The 22,895-nt window shown below is 43.8% G+C and overlaps 1 protein-coding gene across 5 annotated transcripts in view; it reads right to left on the bottom strand.

Annotated features, from left to right (window-relative positions):
- AFF1 (ALF transcription elongation factor 1) overlaps nt 1-22,895 on the bottom strand; it is a 99,615-nt gene that overhangs the window by 56,893 nt on the left and 19,827 nt on the right. For 3 of the 5 annotated variants that reach the window (XM_073637143.1, XM_073637145.1, XM_073637147.1), the window contains 2 exons: nt 19,697-19,820; nt 18,010-18,831 (listed from right to left, as the gene is read on the bottom strand). In XM_073637143.1, coding sequence (XP_073493244.1) covers nt 18,010-18,831; nt 19,697-19,820 — 946 coding nt within the window. The remainder of the gene's footprint in view (nt 1-18,009; nt 18,832-19,696; nt 19,821-22,895) is intronic. The other 2 variants (XM_073637144.1, XM_073637146.1) reach the window with 1 other exon arrangement.

Here is a 22,895-nt window from a genome sequence, read left to right as displayed (position 1 = left end):
GTTCGTCGAACACCTTAGAACACCGTCGAACACCGTTAAAACCAATGGCAGGCAAACAAAAACACATAGAAACACATAGAAAACACCTGCAAAGGTGTCCAAAAGCTGACAAACTGCTCAGAAGACACTCTGTTTAAAAAAGCCGGCCGGCAAATTCAGCAGCGGCATACACCGGTACCCGACAATTTAGACAAGAAGGAATAGAGCATCACACATAGATTAGATAGATAGAAACATGTCAGTCACACATATAAGAAGCACAGTGACAGTGTTGGTTACTGTACTTGTCATTTAGTGTAAAGGATTTATTAAAAAAAATATTAGTGTTTTCATGCACCGTCTCTTTAAAAAAGCCGGCCGGCAATTCAGCATCTGTACCCGACAATTTAGAACAGAAAGAATAGAGCTTCACACATAGATTAGATAGATAGAAACATGTCAGTCACATATATATGAAGTACAGTGATAGTGTTGGTTACTGTACTTGTCATTTAGTATTAAAATAAAGGATTTATTATTAAAAAAATTGGCGTGGGGTTCCCCTTAATTTTAGGCTCTAGCGGAGGTTAAGCAGACGGCTGGGGCAGATGTTTGAAGCCTGGGAAGGGGGTAATACCCACGGAGCTTCCCAGGCTACTAATATCAGCCCCCAGCTGAATACCTAGCCTTTACTAGCTATTAAAATGGGGGACCCCCCAAAAAAAATGACGTGGGGTCCCCCCTAATTTAATAGCTAGCAAAGGCTAGGCAGACAGCTGGGGGCTGATATTAATAGCCCAGGAAGGGAGCCATGAATATTGGCCCCCTCCCAGGCTAGAAACACCAGCCGTCAGCCGCCCCAGAAATGGCGCATTCATAGGATGCGCCAATTCTGGCACTTAGCCTCGCTCTTCCACGCTGCCCTGTAGCGGTGGCAGTGGGGTAATAGGGCTGGGGTTGATGTCAGCTTATAATGCCAGCTGACATCAAGCCCAGGTTAGTAATGGAGAGGCGTCTATAAGACACCCCCATTACTAACCCCATAGTCAAAGTTAAAAAAAAACACAAACACCCAGAAAAAAGTCCTTTAATTGAAATAAAGACACAATCCTTTATTGTTCTAAATTAAACCATACCTACCATCACGCCCATTCCAGCTGAAGCCAACGATCTCCTGAAATAAGAGAAAAATAATAAAGCAACCTCATCCTTACCTTTCCATGGTTCCCACGACAGCTTCAGCTCTGCTACATCGAGATGACAGGCTGGACCGCAGCAGAACGCTGCCATCCAGCCTGTCATCCCGCAGACACTGAGAAGCGCAGGCTTGCTTGCGCTGCTCAGCGTCTCTCTGTGACGACATCCAGATGAGCCGAGTTCATGTCCAATGAACTCGGCTCACCTCATGCACGTCACTGACAGCGTGGGAAAATTCTCATGCTGAAGCGCTGATTGCAGGAGAATTTTCCCACGCTGTCAGTGACGTGCAGGAGGTGAGCTGAGTTCATTGGACATGAGCTCACCTCATGCACATCACTGACAGCGTGGGAGAATTCTCCTGCACTCAGCACTTCAGCGTGAGAATTTTCGGACGCTGTCAGTAACGTGCATGAGGTGAGCCGAGTTCATTGGACATGACCTCGGCTCATCTGGATGCCGTCACAGCGAGACAGTGAGGAGCGCAAGCATGCCTGCGCTTCTCAGTGTCTGCGGGATGACAGACTGGATGGCAGCGTTCTGCTGCGGTCCAGCCAGTCATCTCGATGTAGCAGAGCTGAAGCTGTCGTGGGAACCATGGAAAGGTAAGGATGAGGTTGGTTTATTATTTTTCTTTTATTGCAGGAGATCGTTGGCTTCAGCTGGAATGGGTGTGATGGTAAGTATGGTTTAATTTAGAACAATAAAGAATTGTGTCTTTATTTCAATTAAAGGACTTTATTCTGGGTGTTGTGTTTTTTTTAAATACTTTACTAGAAATTCATGGCGGTCATGTCTAATACTGGCGTGACCCCATGAATTTTGGGCTTGGGGCCAGCTGATAATACCAAGCTGGCCCTAACCCCTTTATTACCCAGTGAGCCACCGCACCAGGGCCCTGGATGAGTTGGGTACAGCGCCAGAAGATGGCGCTTCTATGAACGCGCCATTTTCCGGGGTGGCTGCGGACTGCAGTTTGTAGCGGGGGGGGGCCCAGAAAGCTTGGGCCTCCCTGCGCTGCAGATTCCAGCCCCCAGCTGCCCAGTTGTACCTGGCTGGACACAAAAATAGGGCGAAGCCCCACGTACTTTTTTTTTAATTATTTCATGAATTTCATGAAATAATTAAGAAAAAAAGGCCTTCCCTATATTGTTGTGTCCGGCCAGGTACAAATAGGCAGCTGGTGGTTGGGGGCAGCCCGTTCCTGCCTGCTGTACCTGGCTGGACACAAATATAGTGCGAAGCTCCACTTCAATTTTTTTTAATTATTTCATGAAATTCATGAAATAATTAAGAAAAAAAGGGCTTCCCTATATTGTTGTGTCCGGCCAGGTACAAATAGGCAGCTGGTGGATGGGGGCAGCCCGTTCCTGCCTGCTGTACCTGGCTGGACACAAATATAGTGCGAAGCCCCACTTCAATTTTTTTAAATTATTTCAGGAAATTCATGAAATAATTTAAAAAAAATTGACGTGGGGCTTCGCACTATATTTGTGTCCAGCCAGGTACAGCAGGCAGGAACGGGCTGCCCCCAACCACCAGCTGCCTATTTGTACCTGGCCGGACACAACAATATAGGGAAGGCCTTTTTTTCTTAATTATTTCATGAAATTCATGAAATAATTAAAAAAAAAGTACGTGGGGCTTCGCCCTATTTTTGTGTCCAGCCAGGTACAACTAGGCAGCTGGGGGCTGGAATCTGCAGCGCAGGGAGGCCCAAGCTTTCTGGGCCCCCCCCCGCTACAAATTGCAGTCCGCAGCCACCCCGGAAAATGGCGCGTTCATAGAAGCGCCATCTTCTGGCGCTGTACCCAACTCATCCAGGGCCCTGGTGCGGTGGCTCACTGGGTAATAAAGGGGTTAGGGCCAGCTTGGCATTATCAGCTGGCCCTAAGCCCAAAATTCATGGGGTCACGCCAATATTAGACATGACCACCATGAATTTCTAGTAAAGTATTTAAAAAAAACACAACACCCAGAAAAAAGTCCTTTAATTGAAATAAACACACAATTCTTTATTGTTCTAAATTAAACCATACTTACCATCACGCCCATTCCAGCTGAAGCCAACGATCTCCTGAAATAAAAGAAAAATAATAAAGCAACCTCATCCTTACCTTTCCATGGTTCCCAGGACAGCTTCAGCTCTGCTACATCGAGATGACAGGCTGGACCGCAGCAGAACGCTGCCATCCAGCCTCTCATCCCGCAGACACTGAGAAGCGCAGGCTTGCTTGCGCTCCACAGTGTCTCTCTGTGACGGCATCCAGATGAGCCGAGTTAATGTCCAATGAACTCGGCTCACCTCATGCACGTCACTGACAGCGTGGGAAAATTCTCCTGCACTCAGCGCTTCAGCGTGGGAGAATTCTCACACTGAAGCGCTGAGTGCAGGAGAATTCTCCCACGCTGTCAGTGACGTGCAGGAGGTGAGCTGAGTTCATTGGACATGAACTCGGCTCATCTGGATGTCGTCACAGAGAGACGCTGAGCAGCGCAAGCAAGCCTGCGCTTCTCAGTGTCTGCGGGATGAGAGGCTGGATGGCAGCGTTCTGCTGCGGTCCAGCCTGTCATCTCGATGTAGCAGAGCTGAAGCTGTCGTGGGAACCATGGAAAGGTAAGGATGAGGTTGCTTTATTATTTTTCTTTTATTGCAGGAGATCGTTGGCTTCAGCTGGAATGGGCGTGACAGTAAGTATGGTTTAATTTAGAACAATAAAGGATTGTGTCTTTATTTCAATTAAAGGACTTTATTCTGGGTGTTTGTGTTTTTTTTTAACTTTGACTATGGGGTTAGTAATGGGGGTGTCTTATAGACGCCTCTCCATTACTAACCTGGGCTTGATGTCAGCTGGCATTATAAGCTGACATCAACCCCAACCCTATTACCCCCTGCCACCGCACCAGGGCAGCGTGGAAGAGCGAGGCTAAGTGCCAGAATTGGCGCATCCTATGAATGCGCCATTTCTGGGGCGGCTGACGGCTGGTGTTTCTAGCCTGGGAGGGGGCCAATATTCATGGCTCCCTTCCTGGGCTATTAATATCAGCCCCCAGCTGTCTGCCTAGCCTTTGCTAGCTATTAAATTAGGGGGGACCCCACGTCATTTTTTTGGGGGGGTCCCCCATTTTAATAGCTAGTAAAGGCTATGTATTCAGCTGGGGGCTGATATTAGTAGCCTGGGAAGCTCCGTGGGTATTACCCCCTTCCCAGGCTTCAAACATCTGCCCCAGCCGTCTGCTTAACCTCCGCTAGAGCCTAAAATTAAGGGGAACCCCACGCCAATTTTTTTAATAATAAATCCTTTATTTTAATACTAAATGACAAGTACAGTAACCAACACTATCACTGTACTTCATATATATGTGACTGACATGTTTCTATCTATCTAATCTATGTGTGAAGCTCTATTCTGTCTGTTATAAATTGTCGGGTACCGCTGCTGAATTGCCGGCCGGCTTTTTTAAAGAGACAGTGCATGAAAACACTATTATTTTTTTTGATAAATCCTTTACGCTAAATGACAAGTACAGTAAGCAACACTTTCACTGTACTTCGTATATATGTGGCTGACATGTTTCTATCTATCTAATCTATGTGTGAAGCTCTATTCTTTCGGTTCTAAATTGTCGGGTACAGGTGTATGCCGCTGCTGAATTGCCGGCTTTTCATGTTTCACTGTTGGCACTGTTCCCATCGATTTGGGCAACCACTGTAATGCCACAACCACCATGGCTGTGGCATTACAGTGAGTGGCAGACAATCCCTGCATGATTGGTGCTCTAAATAGCGCCAGACATGCAGGACACGCTTTTGGTGCACGAACAGTTATCGAACATAACCTCGAACAGCCGAATTTTTTGCAAATCGTTCGGGTTCGTGGAACAACTCGAACACCGCCCAAAACAGCTCGAATTTGAGATTGGCGAACAGTTCTAGTCGAACACCGCTCATCTCTACTAATGACCATCAAACAACAGGAAGTACAAGTCTAAAAAAGCCCCAGTGGCCAGAGTGCAAATTGCAAGAATTCTAATTTTACATTTTCAATACAGATTGTGATATGTAAAAAATCCATAGCCAAAAAATAGATTTAAACAATAGGTAATTTTCTGAGATCTTCCCTTTAGGTCGCAGTAAGATGCTATATAAATCAGACAGAGGTTGGGGCGCCACGCTCGGACTGGCCAGAAGCTCTCGCAACCAGAGTGTGACAGCTGCACAGAAATACATGACGCTGTCATGCCCTGGCCGGAGAGCCATCAGCCAGTCCATGCATTGTGGTCCGATTTATACAACCATCTGATTGTGCCATTAAGGCGATGTGCAAAGCATCTAAAAAGAAAGAAATATAACAGCATTTATTTTTCTGTAGTAAAATATGCAGAGTGAGTCACCCATTACGCCAAGCTAATTATCATACAGTAAGGCTCAAACAAAAGGAGCTCCGCGGTTTCTGCCAGCAACAACAGCAGAGCCACTGAGCTGAGTGATTGGCTGCAGCGGTGATTTGCACAGTCTAATGACGCCACTGCTGCAGGGATGCGGAGCAGGGAGGGTGAATATTGCATTATTTTACATTACAGGAATCGTTTGGGGTCTACTTTTGTGGGAAACTTAGGAGAAAAATATTTTCAAAAGAAAAGAACAAAACATAACTAATTCAGCAGCGATATACTTCGCACTGTGGGATATTTGAGGTTTTGTAACCTCATACACCCGTACAGTGTGTTCAGCACCTTTTATACTCTTTTTGCAGCCTCCTGCCCTGACAGCACAATTAATTGGTTTAGCAACGACCTGACATTGACCTGCAGGAAGCCATGGGAACAGCACACTTAACAGCCAGAGATGTCAGTAAAAACTGGCACATCTTGTGTCTGTGCCCATCTCCAGCAAGCGGAATGACCTGGGTAAGCGACCTGGAATATACTGTGCACAACCAGCAGCTTCACCAGGACGCCACTACTCATCACATCACACACCTAGACAATACTATCAGACTTCTGCCACAACATAAGCAGCTTAAAAGGAAGCTGTCAGTAGGATCAACCCTACTAAGCCGTCTATATGGGCATGCAGGTCATAGGGAGCTGAATACAATGATACCCTGATATCTGCCATCTGATGTCCAATTCCAGAGAAGTCCATGTTGTTCTTAATATGTAAATGAGCTGTTAAGATCTAAGGATGGGACACTGTTTTGCATGAGAATCTGCCTCCAGAGCTTATTTTATATGAAAGCGGGCATTACCAGTGTGAGACATGTAGATCAGGAGAGCAGACTGTCAGTCATTACAAGTCTCACACTGGTAAAACTACTCTTATTTAAAATGGGCACTGGAGGCAGATTCTCAGGAAGATCTATGTCAAGCCCATAGATCTCAACAGCTCATTTATATATTAACAAAAACATGTGTTTCTCTGAAATAGAATGAGAGAGTGACAGAGAGAGACCAAAGTTAGGGTAAAGTTCTGGTATCCAAACCAAACTTTGGACTAAAGTTCAGTTGAACCTGAACTTCGACGGGTCCACTCATCCTTAATAGTGTATGGGTAAGATGTGGGGAAAATGAGAATCTTTCAAAGAAAATATTCTCTGGATGGAGGATTGGCGGGTTTACTCTTGTGAGATTTCACAGTACAAAAATGTTACATGGACATGAGAATTTGCCATCAAACTGGGTCCTTGTACACTGTATGAATGGTCTAACTCATCTCACTTTGTAGGTAATTTCTCTGTCTTACAAGTTTTCAACATACAAGTACCCCATCACACCTTCCACAGCCATCCCACCCCTCCCCCCAAACAAAGTGTCAGACAGAATGTCAGAGTATCCAAGCACCCATCAGAGTCCCATACACATTTACGCAAAAAAAAAAAAAAAAAAACACGTTAAAATCATATAATATCTATATATACTGCTCAAAAAAATAAAGGGAACACTTAAACAACAGACAGGCCAGTACACCAGGAGATGTGGAGGGGGCTGTAGGAGGGCAACAACCCAGCAGCAGGACCGCTACCTCCGCCTTTGTGCAAGGAGGAACAGGAGGAGCACTGCCAGAGCCCTGCAAAATGACCTCCAGCAGGCCACAAATGTGCATGTGTCTGCACAAACGGTTAGAAACCGACTCAATGAGGGCCCGACGTCCACAGATGGGGGTTGTGCTCACAGCCCAACACCGTGCAGGACGCTTGGCATTTTCCACAGAACACCAGGATTGGCAAAGTCGCCACTGGCGCCCTGTGCTGTTCACAGATGAAAGCAGGTTCACACTGAGCACATGTGACAGACGTGACAGAGTCTGGAGATGCTGTGGAGAGCGATCTGCTGCCTGCAACATCCTTCAGCATGACCGGTTTGGCAGTGGGTCAGTAATGGTGTGGGGTGGCATTTCTTTGGAGGGCCGTACAGCCCTCCATGTGCTCGCCAGAGGTAGCCTGACTGCTATTAGGTACCTAGATGAGATCCTCAGACCCCTTGTGAGACCATATCCTGGTGCGGTTGGCCCTGGGTTCCTCCTAATGCAGGACAATGCCAGACCTCACGTGGCTGGAGTGTGTCAGCAGTTCCTGCAAGATGAAGGCATTGAAGCTATGGACTGGCCCGCCCGTTCCCCAGATCTGAATCCGATTGAGCACATCTGGGACATCATGTCTCGCTCCATCCACCAACGTCATGTTGCACCACAGACTGTCCAGGAGTTGGCGGATGCTTTAGTCCAGGTCTGGGAAGAGATCCCACAGGAGACCATCCGCAACCTCATCAGGAGCATTCCCAGGCGTTGTAGGGAGGTCATACAGGCACGTGGAGGCCACACACAATACTGAGCCTCATTTTGACTTGTTTTAAGGACATTACATCAAAGTTGGATCAGCCTGTAGTGTGTTTTTCCACTTTAATTTTGGGTGTGACTCCAAATCCAGGCCTCCATTGGTTAATAAACTTGATTTCCGTTGATGATTTTTGTGTGATTTTGTTGTCAGCACATTCAACTTTGGACAGAACAAAGTATTCAATGAGAATATTATTTGAGTGTTCCCTTTATTTTTTGAGCAGTGTATACACACATACACACAGTACATGTCAATAGGAAGGAGAGAAAAGAAAAAAAAGGGGTTGCAGGGAGCCAAACAGATGAAATGACACGGTCCCTCACCCTCCTGAAATTAATGAGGTTGCTTAATTGGACCACCTCTTAATCTTGCTCATTATTTAATATAAATATTAAAGGGGGAGATATATTATCCTAAATGAGCCAGAATTCAGGCACAGTCTCTTACTTACACACTTATGAACCTTGAATCACATGTATTCTGTGTTTGAGAGACTGGCTTATCCAAAAAAAGATGTAGGTTCTTGGGAAAGATGTGACTACAGGGAAACCGTGCTCCAAAAACAGGCACCATAAGATTACATTTCTGGCACAAAGTAAGCTAATAGGTGATGTAAACTTAAATGGTTGTTCCACTACTTTTATACTGATGACCTACACCATTGATAGGGCATTAGTATAAGGTGGGTGGGGGGCACCCCTAATAATCAGCTATTCCCAGTGGTAGACAGGTGTTAGGGGTTGCAAAGCTGAACAATTGTGTAGTGGCTGCTGCCGAATACACCGAATACAGCAGATATACTTCTACGCATTCAAGTGGACCTGCAGAATAATTTTAAAGGAGTTGTCAGGGACTTTTTTTCCCTCAGGATAGGTCATCAATATCTGATCAGTTGAGGGGCAACACCCAGCACCCCCGCTGATTAGCTGTTCCTGGTGCCAGAAACTGCACAGTACAGTTCTGTCAACTGCATAGTGGCCGCGGCCAGGTACTGCAATCTGTCCTCTTATTGACTTGAATAGGGGGAAGTTCTAGAGTAGCTGGCCACAGCAGCCACTACACAATTGACCGAGCTGTGCAGTTCAGCTCTGCAACTGCTAACATCTGTCTGGCATGAGAACAGCTGATTATTAGGGGTGCTAGGTGCCGGACCCCCACTGATATGATATTGATGACATAGCCATAGATAAGTAGTGGAGCAACTCTAAACTAGACTGCTTATAAAATTGGAAAAATTTATCAAACCAGATAAGCCTCTTTATTAAATCTGTTACATTTTAAGAGTGTCTATTCTAAGCTCACATATTGTCCAACAATTGCAGAAGTTTTAGTAAATCTGGATCAAAGTCTTTCTACGTAATATTGTCACCTCTGTAAAAACACCATTTATACCAGTTCCCTGGTGGGCAATCAAGTCCAAGCTACTGAAAAGTAGAGTGCTTTGTGTTCCTTGTTAAAGTCCATGAGGAACAAGAGATACCTTTCTGATCAAACATTACAGCAAGGTAACATGTGATCACCGATGTGTCTTTGCTTAAATTGCCTAATAAGTATTTACTACGTCATGGGACATGACTTTTGTAGCAGTCAGGTCATTAAATATCTACTCCACTACTGGAGCTCCGTGGTACTATTCACAAGAACAGGAACCACTAAGGTGGTTTTACCCCGGATCTGTGGGCTCCAGAAGAGAAGCAGCAGGGGTCACTAGTGGAGTGGCAAACCCCTCTGACTGCCCATTTTTTTTTATAGCAATGCTGCCACTTAAATGGGTACTTGGTCCAACCAGAAACAGGTTTACAACCAGAATAAGTTCATAATGAGTTAAGTGGTATTAGGACATCAGAGCCCTACCAGACTATATAGCTCTGAAGCTTGATGCTGGCGTGAACCGGCTTGAGGCAATAATCTGCTAGGTAAGATCTAAGAGAGTCTATAAAGCGGGGCTCTGCCTGCACAGTACTGTCCTCGTGAGTCACTGCGCAGCCATCCATTGAGGAGGACTCCATTCTGCTGCTGGCCAATTCAGGAGACAAGGCTCAGCTAGAGACTGGTGCCAAGCATGGGAGCCGCCAACAATGGAAATAGCAGCTGCAGGTGACATATAGGCCCTGGAAATGTAATTAGTGTAGAGCTATGGGGAAGAGGAAATCTCTCTAGCTTGATGTCATTATAGTCTTGGGTGTTAAAGGGGGATGGACATTGTGTAAGGAATGAGGACAAGGAGCTAAAAAATATCACAGAGGGGGAATGCACAAGTGATGAAAGAGCAGATTATGACTCGCTCACACTGTATATACGTGGCGTCCAGCACCACGGCAGATGAATAGTTACATAGTCAGACTCGGGGTGAAACATTCCACAATTCATCTGCCTGCACTTGGGGCTTCTTCCACAATCTGTATGTACGTGAACTACCGCCCGTGCAGCCGGTTCATTGAACGGGGGCCCCGAGGGAGAGGGGGCCCCTTCAGCCTCCAGCAGGGCCGCCATCAGGGCATGACTGCCCTGACTCCAGTATGGGGCCCAGCCGGTAGGGGCCCCCTTGGGGGCCCCCCTCTTGTGCGTCTCTCTCCTCATGGGGCCCCCGGCCCCATGCTAAGCGCCGGGGCCGGAACATCTCAGCGCTGCGCTGCTGCGGCAGCGCTTTCATGATTCCCCTGACTTCCGGTCATGTGACGGCACCGTCACATGACCGGAAGTCAGGAGAACCTGGTGTCATCGATTTGGACGAGCGCCAGGATTCTGCAGGGATCGCATGGGGGTAAGTATAACAAGTTTTTTTTTTTTTTTAAATACAATTTACTAGGAGTGGGGGGAATGGGAGGTGCACATGTGGGGGAGGGGAATGAGAGAGGTGCACATGTGGGGGAGGGGGATGAGAGAGGTGCACATGTGGGGGAGGGGGATGAGAGGTGTGCACATGTGGGGGAGGGGAATGAGAGAGGTGCACATGTGGGGGAGGGGGATGAGAGATGTGCACATGTGGGGGAGGGGGATGAGAGATGTGCACATGTGGGGGAGGGGGATGAGAGATGTGCACATGGGGGGGAGGGGGATGAGAGATGTGCACATGGGGGGGAGGGGGATGAGAGAGGTGCACATGTGGGGGAGGGGGATGAGAGAGGTGCACATGTGGGGGAGGGGGATGAGAGAGGTGCACATGTGGGGGAGGGGGAATGAGAGAGGTGCACATGTGGGGGAGGGGGATGAGAGAGGTGCACATGTGGGGGAGGGGGATGAGAGAGGTGCACATGTGGGGGAGGGGGATGAGAGAGGTGCACATGTGGGGGAGGGGGATGAGAGAGGTGCACATGTGGGGGAGGGGGATGAGAGAGGGGCACATGTGGGGGAGGGGGATGAGAGATGTGCACATGGGGGGGTGAGAGCTGCACATGGGGGAATTGGGAGTAGGGGGATAATGAGCTGCACATAATGAATGTGGGGTGGGGGACAGTAAATGATAAATGATGATGGGGTGGGGAGAGCAGGACATGATATAATGAATTGGGGCAGGGGGTGCATGTAAATAATGAATGCGGGGAGCAGGAAGTATAGAGTAGGGGGCGTTGCGGATGCAGGAGTGTAACTGGTAACAAATTGGCGGAAAGAGTAGAGGTTCTAATTAAATTATATATTAAGTGCCTATTTACAGTTAATGGGGGCACCGTGGTGGATTACAATTTATATTTGGAATGGTAGGTTGTATAATAACTAACCATATATTGATGGTGGATACACGTCTGTATTCAGCTGCGTAATGTAGAAGTTGGGGAATGTGCTCTAGATAACTGTGTTATTTTATGCAGAGACGAGTCCTGGCTGGAAGACGTAATGGCGGTCTGTGCTGGATGAAGGAGAAAAGCGTAGCTGAAGGACTTCACCTAGAGACGTCACCAGTGAGTCAGTGTATTACATGTACACTTACACTATATACTATGTACCGGGCTCCTGTGTATAATGTCACTGGTGATCACTGTATTACCTGTACACTGACACTATATACAGAGCTCCTGTGTATAATGTCACTGGTGATCACTAGATTACCTGGACACTTACATTATACATACCATGTATAGAGCTCCCGTGCATAATGACACTTATGGTAATATTAGTAATGTGGTGGTAATATTAGTAATGTGGTGGTAATATGTGGTCTGGTCATGGTGTGGCAGTTTTTCCCCCTTCTGTGTGGTATTATTCGGTCACTATGTTGTGGTAATATGTGGTCTGGTCATGGTGTGGCAGTATTCCCTGTATGTGGTATTATTGGTCATTTTTAAAAAAAAATGTATATGACACATTCCCTTAAAGAAAACTAAATAAAAATATATCTAAAAAGAGTATTGGATATTTTAAGAAAATTTTAATAGGTTAGAGTAGGGCCCGGCCAGAAGAGTCTACCTTATCGTGGTGGCGGCTTTAAAAATCTTTTGGCCAAAACAAAAGCTGATGGCTATGCATGTGGCACCGTCTGGTGGCAGCGACGTGGACGAGCGCCAGGATTCTGCAGGGATCGCATGGGGGTAAGTATAACAAGTTTTATTTGTTTTAAATACAAGTAGTTAACTAGGAGTGGGGGGGATGAGAGATGCACATGGGGGGGGATGAGAGATGCACATGGGGGGGGTTGAGAGATGCACATGGGGGGGGTTGAGAGATGCACATGGGGGGGATGGGAGATGCACATGGGGGGGATGAGAGCTGCACATGGGGGGGATGAGAGCTGCACATGGGGGGGATGAGAGCTGCACATGGGGGGGATGAGAGCTGCACATGGGGGGGATGAGAGCTGCACATGGGGGGGATGAGAGCTGCACATGGGGGGGGGTTATGTTTAGATAACTTTGTTGCCTTATGAAGCGCAGGGGGGGGGGGGGGCCCAAAAAATTTCTTGCACAGGGGCCCACTACAGTCTGTGTCCGCCCCTGTACGTGTGGATATACAATGGGATACATTTATAACTAAAGGTCAGTGAGTCAGCAGCTAATATGTCACAATTTGTTTCTGACATGTAACATGTCAGAAGGGATGACAGGCGCTCTCTGAGCGGTCATAAAACGTGCGGCCCTTCCCAAAGCAGGACAGCAGAGCTACTCTATCAAAGGGCATGCAACTATTGGGGAGATTTTGGGGAACAGTAATAAGATCAGACAAAAAACCGGTCTATGCCTCCCTCTTTAAATGCACCTTCTTAGTGTATGTGAACATGGGTAACTTTCAGGCAGAAACAAGAGGAATATGCTTCAGGAAAGAGCGTTTTGTAACCCAGTAGTCCTATTTTTATACTGGTTGTTGGCCGTTTCCCTGTCATTTTTGCGACATTTGTGACTGCTGTTTTTTCGGGTTTTTTTTTTTTTTTTTGCACTTTTGGGGCGTCTTTACATTGCATTTTCCGCACGTTTCTTAAACTCCCTTCATGAAGCAAGGATTTAAAGTAAAAACGCTCAAAAAGATAACCGGGAATCTTCTGGGCATCTTCTGAACTTTCTCATTGACTTGTATAGTAAATTATAGGTTGTCAGGAGTAAAAAACGCCTGGAGAATGGTCCGCTCACTTCTTTTAACTGCTTGTTGTCTTTAGAAAACATAAGCTTAAGACGCAGAAAAGCCTGAACATGTCAACAGAAAAGTGGGTTTCAGGGCAGACCTGACTGTCATCTGTTTTTCAATGACCCATTGTTAAAAGTCAATGGATAAGTAAAAGTTCAGACAATCTAACAGCTTCAGTTTTCAAAAACTGATGAGAAAAGTTCACACCAGTCTTGATAGATGTGTTGTGGAGCCCACGGCGTCCGATTCATTAAGAGGCGCGCGGCTTTCCAGAGTTTTACCGAAACACTTTGCCAAATATAGGTCTGTGTCCATTTCAGCATACAGACGTGTACAACGGATGTGTGAATGCAGCCTTATCCTGATCACTCTCAGATGCTGATTCTTGGATCAGCTTTCAAGTTTGCTGGACAGCCAAACAGATTTGAAGACATCAGAGAATAATCCAGACTATTTTATTCAGGAGATCCAGTGGTGTTTAGAAACTCTGGTTCATCAATAGGACGAGATATAAAGATCGTGTGATCTCATGACAATCTCACACTTCTTAGGTAACTGCATACATTGGCAGCTTTTTAGCTAACCAGATAGAAAGTGTCACAGGTTGTATCTACTCCTATAATTTTACAGACTGCGCTGATAACATAATACCTGACAATTTGGGATATAAAGCCTCTATACCATTCTCTTATCCCACCTACTTAAAGCCAAGGAGCACTTTTGGAGCTCATTTTTTTTCTCCCATTACACTAGATTTTTTACACCTGCAATAGCTAATGGTCTTAAAGGGAGTGTGTCACCCCAAAACACTTATTAATCCACATATATATATATATATATCTCTCTCTATCTATCCATATATATATATCTATCTATCCATATATATATATATATATATATATATCTATCCATATATATATATATATATATATCTATCCATATATATATATATATATATATATATATATATATATATATATATATATATATATATATATATATATATATATATATATATATATATCTATCTATATCTATATAAAAAAAGTATGTAGAGGACTTGGCTCCTATAAATATCATACTTGTAGTATAGATTTTAGTGGTTTAGTTGCAAGAAAAAAAATAAAGATTATGCAAATGATGGGGTTTCAGTGAACCACTACACCACCCCAATTTGCATCCTAACCACTATCATCATATCTTGTTTAACTGAGCTCAAGAGGGTGCCGCCTGAACTCCGCACGGACACAAGCAGTGCAACCGCGGTCACACAGCTGAATTGTAGGCAGATCCGGCAATCATACTATGCAAGCGTGGCTGGGCTCTGTGGAGATGCAGAGCTGCTGAGTTCAGGAAGCGCTCGCTTGACAGCTGTCAATCAAGATATGACAAAGTATTCAGTGTGCAAATTTAAGGTGCAGCACAGTGCGCGGAGCACTTGGCCATGCCAGGAGTGCAAGAAACCCCCTCATTTGCATACCAAGTAGTTTTGTTTGGCAACCAAAATCTACACTCCAGGTATGATGACACTGAATGATTTAAAAAAAAAAAAAAAAAAAAATTGCATCACGGTTAGCTTGTGATTGTGGTGGGGAGACAAAGTTGTTCATAGCAGTGGTATACACACAATTGTAGCATTCTTAATGAAGGCAATTGAGAAAATTGCTTACTTTTTTTTTTTATAGAAGCATAATTAAGACATTGAAAATGGTTGCCAAAAGCACAGAGTCTTTACTTCCAGCATTGTTACAGTAGGAACTGCGGTCATTAATACAACAATGGAATCAGTGACTTCCTTCACTTGCGCTCCATAACATTCTCTACCTACACAAATTCCGGCAGCCGTGGAGCTAAAAGCTAAATCGCACAAGAGCCACACGTGTGCAATATCCAGGCCACAAGTTCTTCCTTTTTCCTCTCCACTCATATTTATGTTGAAATTTCACAACCCAGTAATGGAAATCAAGTGAAGAAGACTAGTCTCCGGAAAACTCACATGAAGGAAAATAAAACTGAGCAATAACATCTTGAACGGAATGAAACAGCACGTGGGAACTTTTATTATGTTTATGATGTCTTGCCAAATTAAACCCCCACCCCTCACTTATAACATCTAAACAAGAACTGCAGTGTTTCTATAATGCTACCTACAATGGAGGGTAGTATGAGGATAGCCAATCCTATTGAGGCTATGACTTGCATATTACCACATAGGGCACAGGGTTGGCAAACACCTGCGCCCTAAAGATACCCATATAGACACTGGACTTTCTCAACTTTCCCATAACACATGAACTCTTGGCTGAGTGTCCTGTGTAAAACTGCTTAGAACAATGGCAGCCTCTGCTCACAGAATGATCAATTACTGATCATTCTTTGTGACATGTGGTGTGCCTGTCTAAATGACTGCCGATCAGGAAACATGTGGCAGCTGATCAGCGGTTGTTTAGTGCCACAAGTCACGTGTTCTATCCTGAACAAGTTGCCGAAAATCAGTATTTTGGATCCGATTTAACAGCAATCTAATGTTTTTGCGTACAAGAGAAAAATCACGGGTGCTAAGGGTAAACTTGGGATTTACTGTACGGATTTTTTCCACACTGCAAATCTGGAGAAAATGAAAGTACAAAACACATGGGGCATTAACAATGCCAAGTACAGTGCTGCGGACTTTAACATGTGCATTCCATTGGGGAAATGCGGGCTTCAGTGAAGAGGGGTGAAGTTCACAGTGAATCAGTACTGTGTAACACTTGTAGATTTTGCTGCTGAATTTCAACAAATTTGCATTGAACAACGAGACAGTATTACCCAAAAGGAATTTTTCTATAGAGTGACTTCACTGTAAATTTCAACCCCTTTTCCCTTAATTGACAATTTTAATTTTTTGGGCTTTAGTCCGCATCCCCCTTCTTCTAACAGCCATAACTTTTATTTTCCGTCAACATAGCCATGAGGGTTTACGTTTTGCATGACGATTTGTAGTTTTGAATTACACCATTCACTTCATTATATAATGTATTAAAGAGGGGAAAAAAATCCAAAGTGCAGCAAGATGAAAAAAAACTAACAAACAAACAAAAAAAAACACAATTGATATTTTAATTTTGTTCTGTTTTTATAGCGTTCATCGTGCAATAAAAAACGACCTAACTTGAATCACCAGGTCAGTACAATTATGGAAAGGCCTTGCATATTTTTTTTGTTATTCAAGCTGTGAAAAAGACTTTGGAAATTTGCATTAAAAAAATAAATAAAAAAAAATCTAAAAGTGTATTTGGCTCACCATTTTGTTTTATTTTCCGATCGATGGAGCTGTGTGAGGGCTTGTTTTTAGTGTGGTGTGCTGATTTTATCAAATTATACATCTTTGGAGTCCATACAATGCTCTGGTTGTTTTGTTTTTTTAAGAGGTGTGGCAACAAAAAAAAAAAACAACATGCAATTCTTGCGTTTTGGTTTATTTAGTTTACTGCACAGGTAATTCATCTTTTATTGATCAGACTTTCACAGATGAGGCAATGGACAAAAATGTTTTTTCCATTTATTTTTAATGGGGAAAAAAGAGGGGCGATTTGAATTTTTATATATTTTAAATTTAAGAGAAAAAATATATAAAATTGTATTTTTCAGTCCCCTAAGGGATGTGGAACCAGTGATTGTTTGATTGCTTGTTTTATATACTGGAATACTAAACGTATTGCGTATATACAGAAAATGACTGACCTATGAAGCACAGCCACAGGCTGGATTCGCAGATAGACTGAGATGGCAGCCATGGGACTGTTCAGCTAGCCCCACAGCTGCCATAATAACCTATTGACACACCATGATCGCACTGCCATGATGGTCAGCAGCATTAAAATAGTTAGTTAAACAGCAGCAACTGGAATAAGATAGTCGCTGCTGTTGAAGGAAGAGGTCAGCTGTGTAACCAGCATGCCGGGTATGGTGCGTGCTCAGTTAGAGCTCGCACTATACATGGGTATCCCATGAAGGATGTTATATTACATCCTATTATGGGAAGGTGTTAAGTGACATAACTATATGAGGTATAGGGGGATGCGGCTGCCTGATGTGACCCAACATAAGAAGGTGCCAAAAAGGGGTAACATGGTGTATAAGTTACATGTAAAATTGGAGGTCTATTCATCTATTCTATGAATGTTTGGATACATGTTTTCACTGCACTGGGAAAGTCTTCACCTGTAATATTTCCATCTCACAGATGTGACAAATGTGTTTACTTGATAATAGAGTGAATATTACATCGAGCCGTTAAATATATATTTTAATCACCCTGGCATATGTTTCTACTGACAGATTCGCACACTTTCCAAGAACAACTATACTTGCAAGCAACAGGACATACAACAATTACTTTCTATGTCAAACATGTATCTTGTACCTGTCAAACTTGTTAAAACCTGTAGCCACCTACCTCGAAATGTTCAGAAGTCATTTCCACTCTCGAAAGCTTGTTTTTGGCATTAGGTTTAAGATCTCCATGACCTTCATAAGACTCCTCATGATAGCCTTCTTGCATTAGCTTCAGATCTGGAGACAGAGTAGGAGCCTGATCTTGTCCATCCATAGGACGCACATAGGCTGTGGGCTTTGGTGGCAACGTATGTGTTTTTGAAGTCAAATAGGTTGGGAAGGTTTGTGACGAAGGCACTAAGTTGGCAACAGTGGTAGAACCTTCCCTGTTAGCGGAGTCTGATAGATTTGGGGACTTGGAGGCGCGCTTGTAAGATTTTTCATGGCTTTGACCACTGTGCGGCTTGGAATCACTTTCATGGCTGGAATGTAATGGGGACAATGGCTCAATAGGAGAGGACAAGGACGACAGCAATGGGGAAAGGGCCAAGACTGATTCTGGTGAGGATTGACCCATGGAGCGTTTATCTTGACCTTGCTTTCCACTTTTTTCCACAGACGCGATTCCAGAACGCTGCTCCTGTGTCCTCTTACTCTGAAGGCTAGGATTTTGGATGTGAGTTTTTATAAGCTCACCAGAGGACAGTTCAGGAGCTGTTCGAGGCCTATTCCTATGACCCGTAGACATACTTGATGGTTTTAGAGGATCGATGGACCGAATGGCGTTGCTGCGGATTGGGTGCAGTTTATCAGATCGTCCCTGTGAAGTAACTGGGATGCCAATAAGGTCCTCGTGTGATTTTGCACCAATGAGCTCCTTTACTTCTTCATAGTTACCAAGCATGCTCTGTATACGACTAGATAACTCGTCTCCTTTGCTTGTCTGAGAAAACAAAAAATATGATGTTGCTCAATTATAACGCTTTTAAAACATTGGAAAAATATATTTTTCAACCACAATGATTTATAATAGTAACATTTCTTGGGGGGCACAATCAAAAAGTACATTCTGCACTGTACCCTACACTCGTGGCACCAACAAAGTGGCACTGCCATAGCAATCTTACAGACGTTTAAGGCTATGTTACCATGTTGCGTTTTTGCATCGTTTTTCACCCAGAGAAAGCCATAGGTAGTGCAAAAACACAGCAAAAAACGCAGGTATCAGGTTTTGCTGCATTTTTGGTGCAAAAACCGGATGAAGTTGAATTACGTTTTTTTTCTGCACTAAACTTATCAGCATGCACAAGAGACAAATGAACAATGACAAAAACGCAGCAAAAACTCAGCAGAACCTGCTTTTTTGACGCTGCTTCTTTACTGCCAAGAGAGCAGGTTTTGCTTGCGAAAAAAACCCCACAAAAGACGCAAAGTGTGAACATAGCCTAAATGTGATTACTATAATACAAAGTGGCAGTATTCAATGTATGCTCTACAGCCGAAAGGACAGAAAACGAAAAGCCCTGTAACTAACTCTCCAGAAAGGAAGCAAACACTGGACAGAAATTGCCTCAAGACTTGGTGTGATCTTTCCCATTATTTACCTGCCCTCTGGAGGCTTCTCACTACACAAGGGAACAGCCAAACCTTTTATCTTGCAACTCAAAAAGGCTAAACCGCAGCTGCTCTTTTAACAGACTATGGGGTAATTTTTTGGGTGCATTCTAGAAAGTAAGCATCTGTAGAAAGTCAAGTCCACACTATTTTGGGTGAAATTGGTTAATTCGTTATGCTGTAGGTAAATATACCTTGTACGGCTCTGGAAAAAGTGGAGCATTGTCAATGAAAGGGTCTTTTTCTTGAAGAGCTTCCTGATTTCGTCTCTCCCGTTCTCTGATGCGGAGTAAATTCCTCTCTTCATTGTATAAGCTGCTGAGAAAATAAAAAATATATAATGTAACCTATTATATAACTGAAAATATTCAATATAAATATAAATATATATATATATATATATATATTTTATATATATATACACATACATACACACATTCAACAATATACACACACAATATATTGTATACACAAATATTTGTGATCTCTCTTAAAACCTTACATACATATTTTCCATTCTCCACCTCCATACAAAAAAAAACACTCAGAAGACCCAAAGAAAAGCATTCTCTCTACACTATAGAGTGTCAGTAGTAAAGCTACAGAAGCGTCTGTCACACTATTTTTCACAAGTCCATCTGTTAATCCATGGTAGGGAGGTCTTCCTGCTTTACAGTCAGCATGGCCAGTTATGTGAGGAGGTGTGAGGATTAGGGAATCCCTCTTGGAGTACAGGCTTGCCTCCATGATCTTTTCTTTATTGAAATACAAAAAGGAGCTGGGAAAAAAGTGTAGCTCACTTCAAAAACAATAAAGCCATGTCTTTGGTGAGCTTTGGATTTTGCAGGCTTTCTGCAGCATTTATTAGCTAATGGCTGCAGAGCAGAATAAGACTTTTTTATTTTTCCGCCTGTGTTGCAGCAAAGCATTTGGCACCTAAAGAGTTAACTTTAGGTAACTCAAGTGGGTGTTATTAGATACTTTTCACTGGAAGCATGTACTTCTCCCTGTACTAGTTGCTATCTAATAACACTCGCTTGGACTTGACCCCTTAATGACCAGACCATTTTCCATATTTGAGTTTTCATTTTTTGCTCCCCTTGTTCCCAGAGCCATAACATTTTTATTTTTCGGTCAATATGGCCGTGTGAGGGTTTATTTTTTGCAGGACAAGTTGTACTTTTGAACATCATCACTGGTTTTACCATATCGTATACTGGAAAACGGGAAAAATTCCAACTGCGGTGAAATTGCAAAAAAAGTGCAATTCCACAGTTGTTTTTTTTTACCACGTTCACTGAATGCAAAAACTGACCTGCCACTATGATTCCCCAGGTCATTACAAGTTTGGAGATACCAATCGTGTATAGGCTGTTTTTTATTTAATTGGTGAAAAAAAAAATCTAAAATTTGTTGTCCCCATCCCCCCCCCCCCCAAAAAAAATGGCACCATTTTCCAAGACCTGTAGTGTCTCCATTTTTCGGGATCTGGGGCTGGGTGAGGGCTTATTTTTTGCGCACTGAGCTGATGTTTTTATTGATACCATTTTGGGGTAGATCCGATGTTTTGATCACCCGTTATTGCAATGTTGCGGCGACCAAAAAAAACAAAATTCTGGCGTTTGTAATTTTTTTCTCGTTACACCATTTAGTGATCAGATAAATTCTTTTTATATATTGATAGATCGGGCGATTCTGAACGCAACGATACCAATTATATGTATGTGTGATTTTTTTTTAATTGTTTTATTTTGAATGGGGCGAAAGGGGGGTGATTAAAACTTTTTTTTTTATACTTTTTGCATGCTTCAATAGTCTCCACATGTCGCTATCAGAGATTGACGGCCTTGGGTGCATCGCGATTCCACCTGCGGCTGTTGCGGGCGCATACCAGCTGTATAGATCAGCTGACATGTGCCTGGAAAGGTGTGGGCTCAGTGCCGGAGCCCGCACCAAACAGGGGGATATGAAGTGTGTCGTACTATTGCAGCACACATCATAAAGCGGTTAAAGTCTACAATGAAAGTTCAGTTACTCTGTGTGATTACAGACTTGTGAATCCTCCTAGCGCACGCACTGATGTACGACCCCTTAAAGACCGGAGCATTTTCAGTTTTTTGCATTTTCGGTTTTTGCTCCCCTTGTTCCCAGAGCCATAACTTCTTTATTTTTCAGTCAATATGGCCATGTGAGGGCTTATTTTTTGCGGGACGAGTTGTACTTTTGAACGACATCACTGGTTTTACCAAATCATGTACTGGAAAATGGGAAAAAAAATCCAAGTTTGGTGAAATTGCAAAAAAAAGTGCAATTTCACAGTTTTTTTTTGTTTTTTTTTTACCATGTTTACTGATTGCTAAAACTGACCTGCCATTATTATACTCCAGGTCATTACAAGTTCGTAGATACCAAACATGTATAGGTTCTTTTTTATTTAAGTGGTTAAAACAAATCCAAAGGGGGGGGGGGGCGCCGCCATTTTCTGAGACCTGTAAAGTCTCCATTTTTCGGGATCTGGGGCTGGGTGAGGGCTTGTTTTTTGCACACCGAGCTGTCGTTTTTATTGATACCATTTTGGGGTAGATCCGATGTTTTGATCACCCGTTATTGCAATGTTGCAGTGACCAAAAACAAAACAAAAACATTCTGGCGTTTACAATTTTTTTCTTGTTACGCAGTTTACCGATCGGATTAATTCTTTTTTTTTATATATTGATAGATCAGGCGATTCTGAACACAGCAGTACCAAATATGTGTATGTGGTTATTTTATGGTTTTATTTTGAATGGGGCGAAGGGGGGGGGGGGGGGGATTTAAACTTTTATATATTTTTTATTTTTTTAATATTTGAAGCAGCAATTACCTGATGGGCTCTGCTACATACAGGCGATGAGCAGATCGCCTGCATGTAGCAGATTTGCTCACTTGCTACGAGTGCCGACCACTAGGCGGCGCTCATAGAAATCTGTACATGACAACCACATGGGTCTCCTGCAGCCCCCGGGTTGTCATGCCAACCCATCGGTGAGCCGCGATCATGTGTCGGGGTTACCGATGGGCGGGGTAAGTGACGCGCTTCCGGCGCGGAGCTGTTAAATGCCGCTGTCAGAGATTGACAGCGGCATTTAACTAGTTAACAGCTGTGGGTGGATCTACCCGCGGCTGTTGCAAGCACGTCAGCTGTATAAATCAGCTGACATGTGCCCGGTTTAGTGCAGCCTCAGTGCCAGAGCCTGAGCTGAACCGGGGGTTACGACGTGGTGCGTACTATTACGTACCACGTCGTAAAGGGGTTAAACAGGTCTGTCGAGAACAATGATTTTTAAGCAACTAGTGGTGCCTAAAACTCAGTCTAGTTCCAAACTTCCCAAAAATGGCTAATGATTGATAAAG

The sequence above is a fragment of the Phyllobates terribilis genome, unplaced genomic scaffold (genome assembly GCF_046119375.1).
Source record: "Phyllobates terribilis strain yellow unplaced genomic scaffold, ASM4611937v1 Scaffold_1__5_contigs__length_1240528914, whole genome shotgun sequence".
Lineage (NCBI taxonomy): Eukaryota > Metazoa > Chordata > Amphibia > Anura > Dendrobatidae > Phyllobates > Phyllobates terribilis.
The sequence above is the reverse complement of the archived record's forward strand: the minus strand, read 5'-3'. Positions and strand labels throughout refer to the sequence as shown.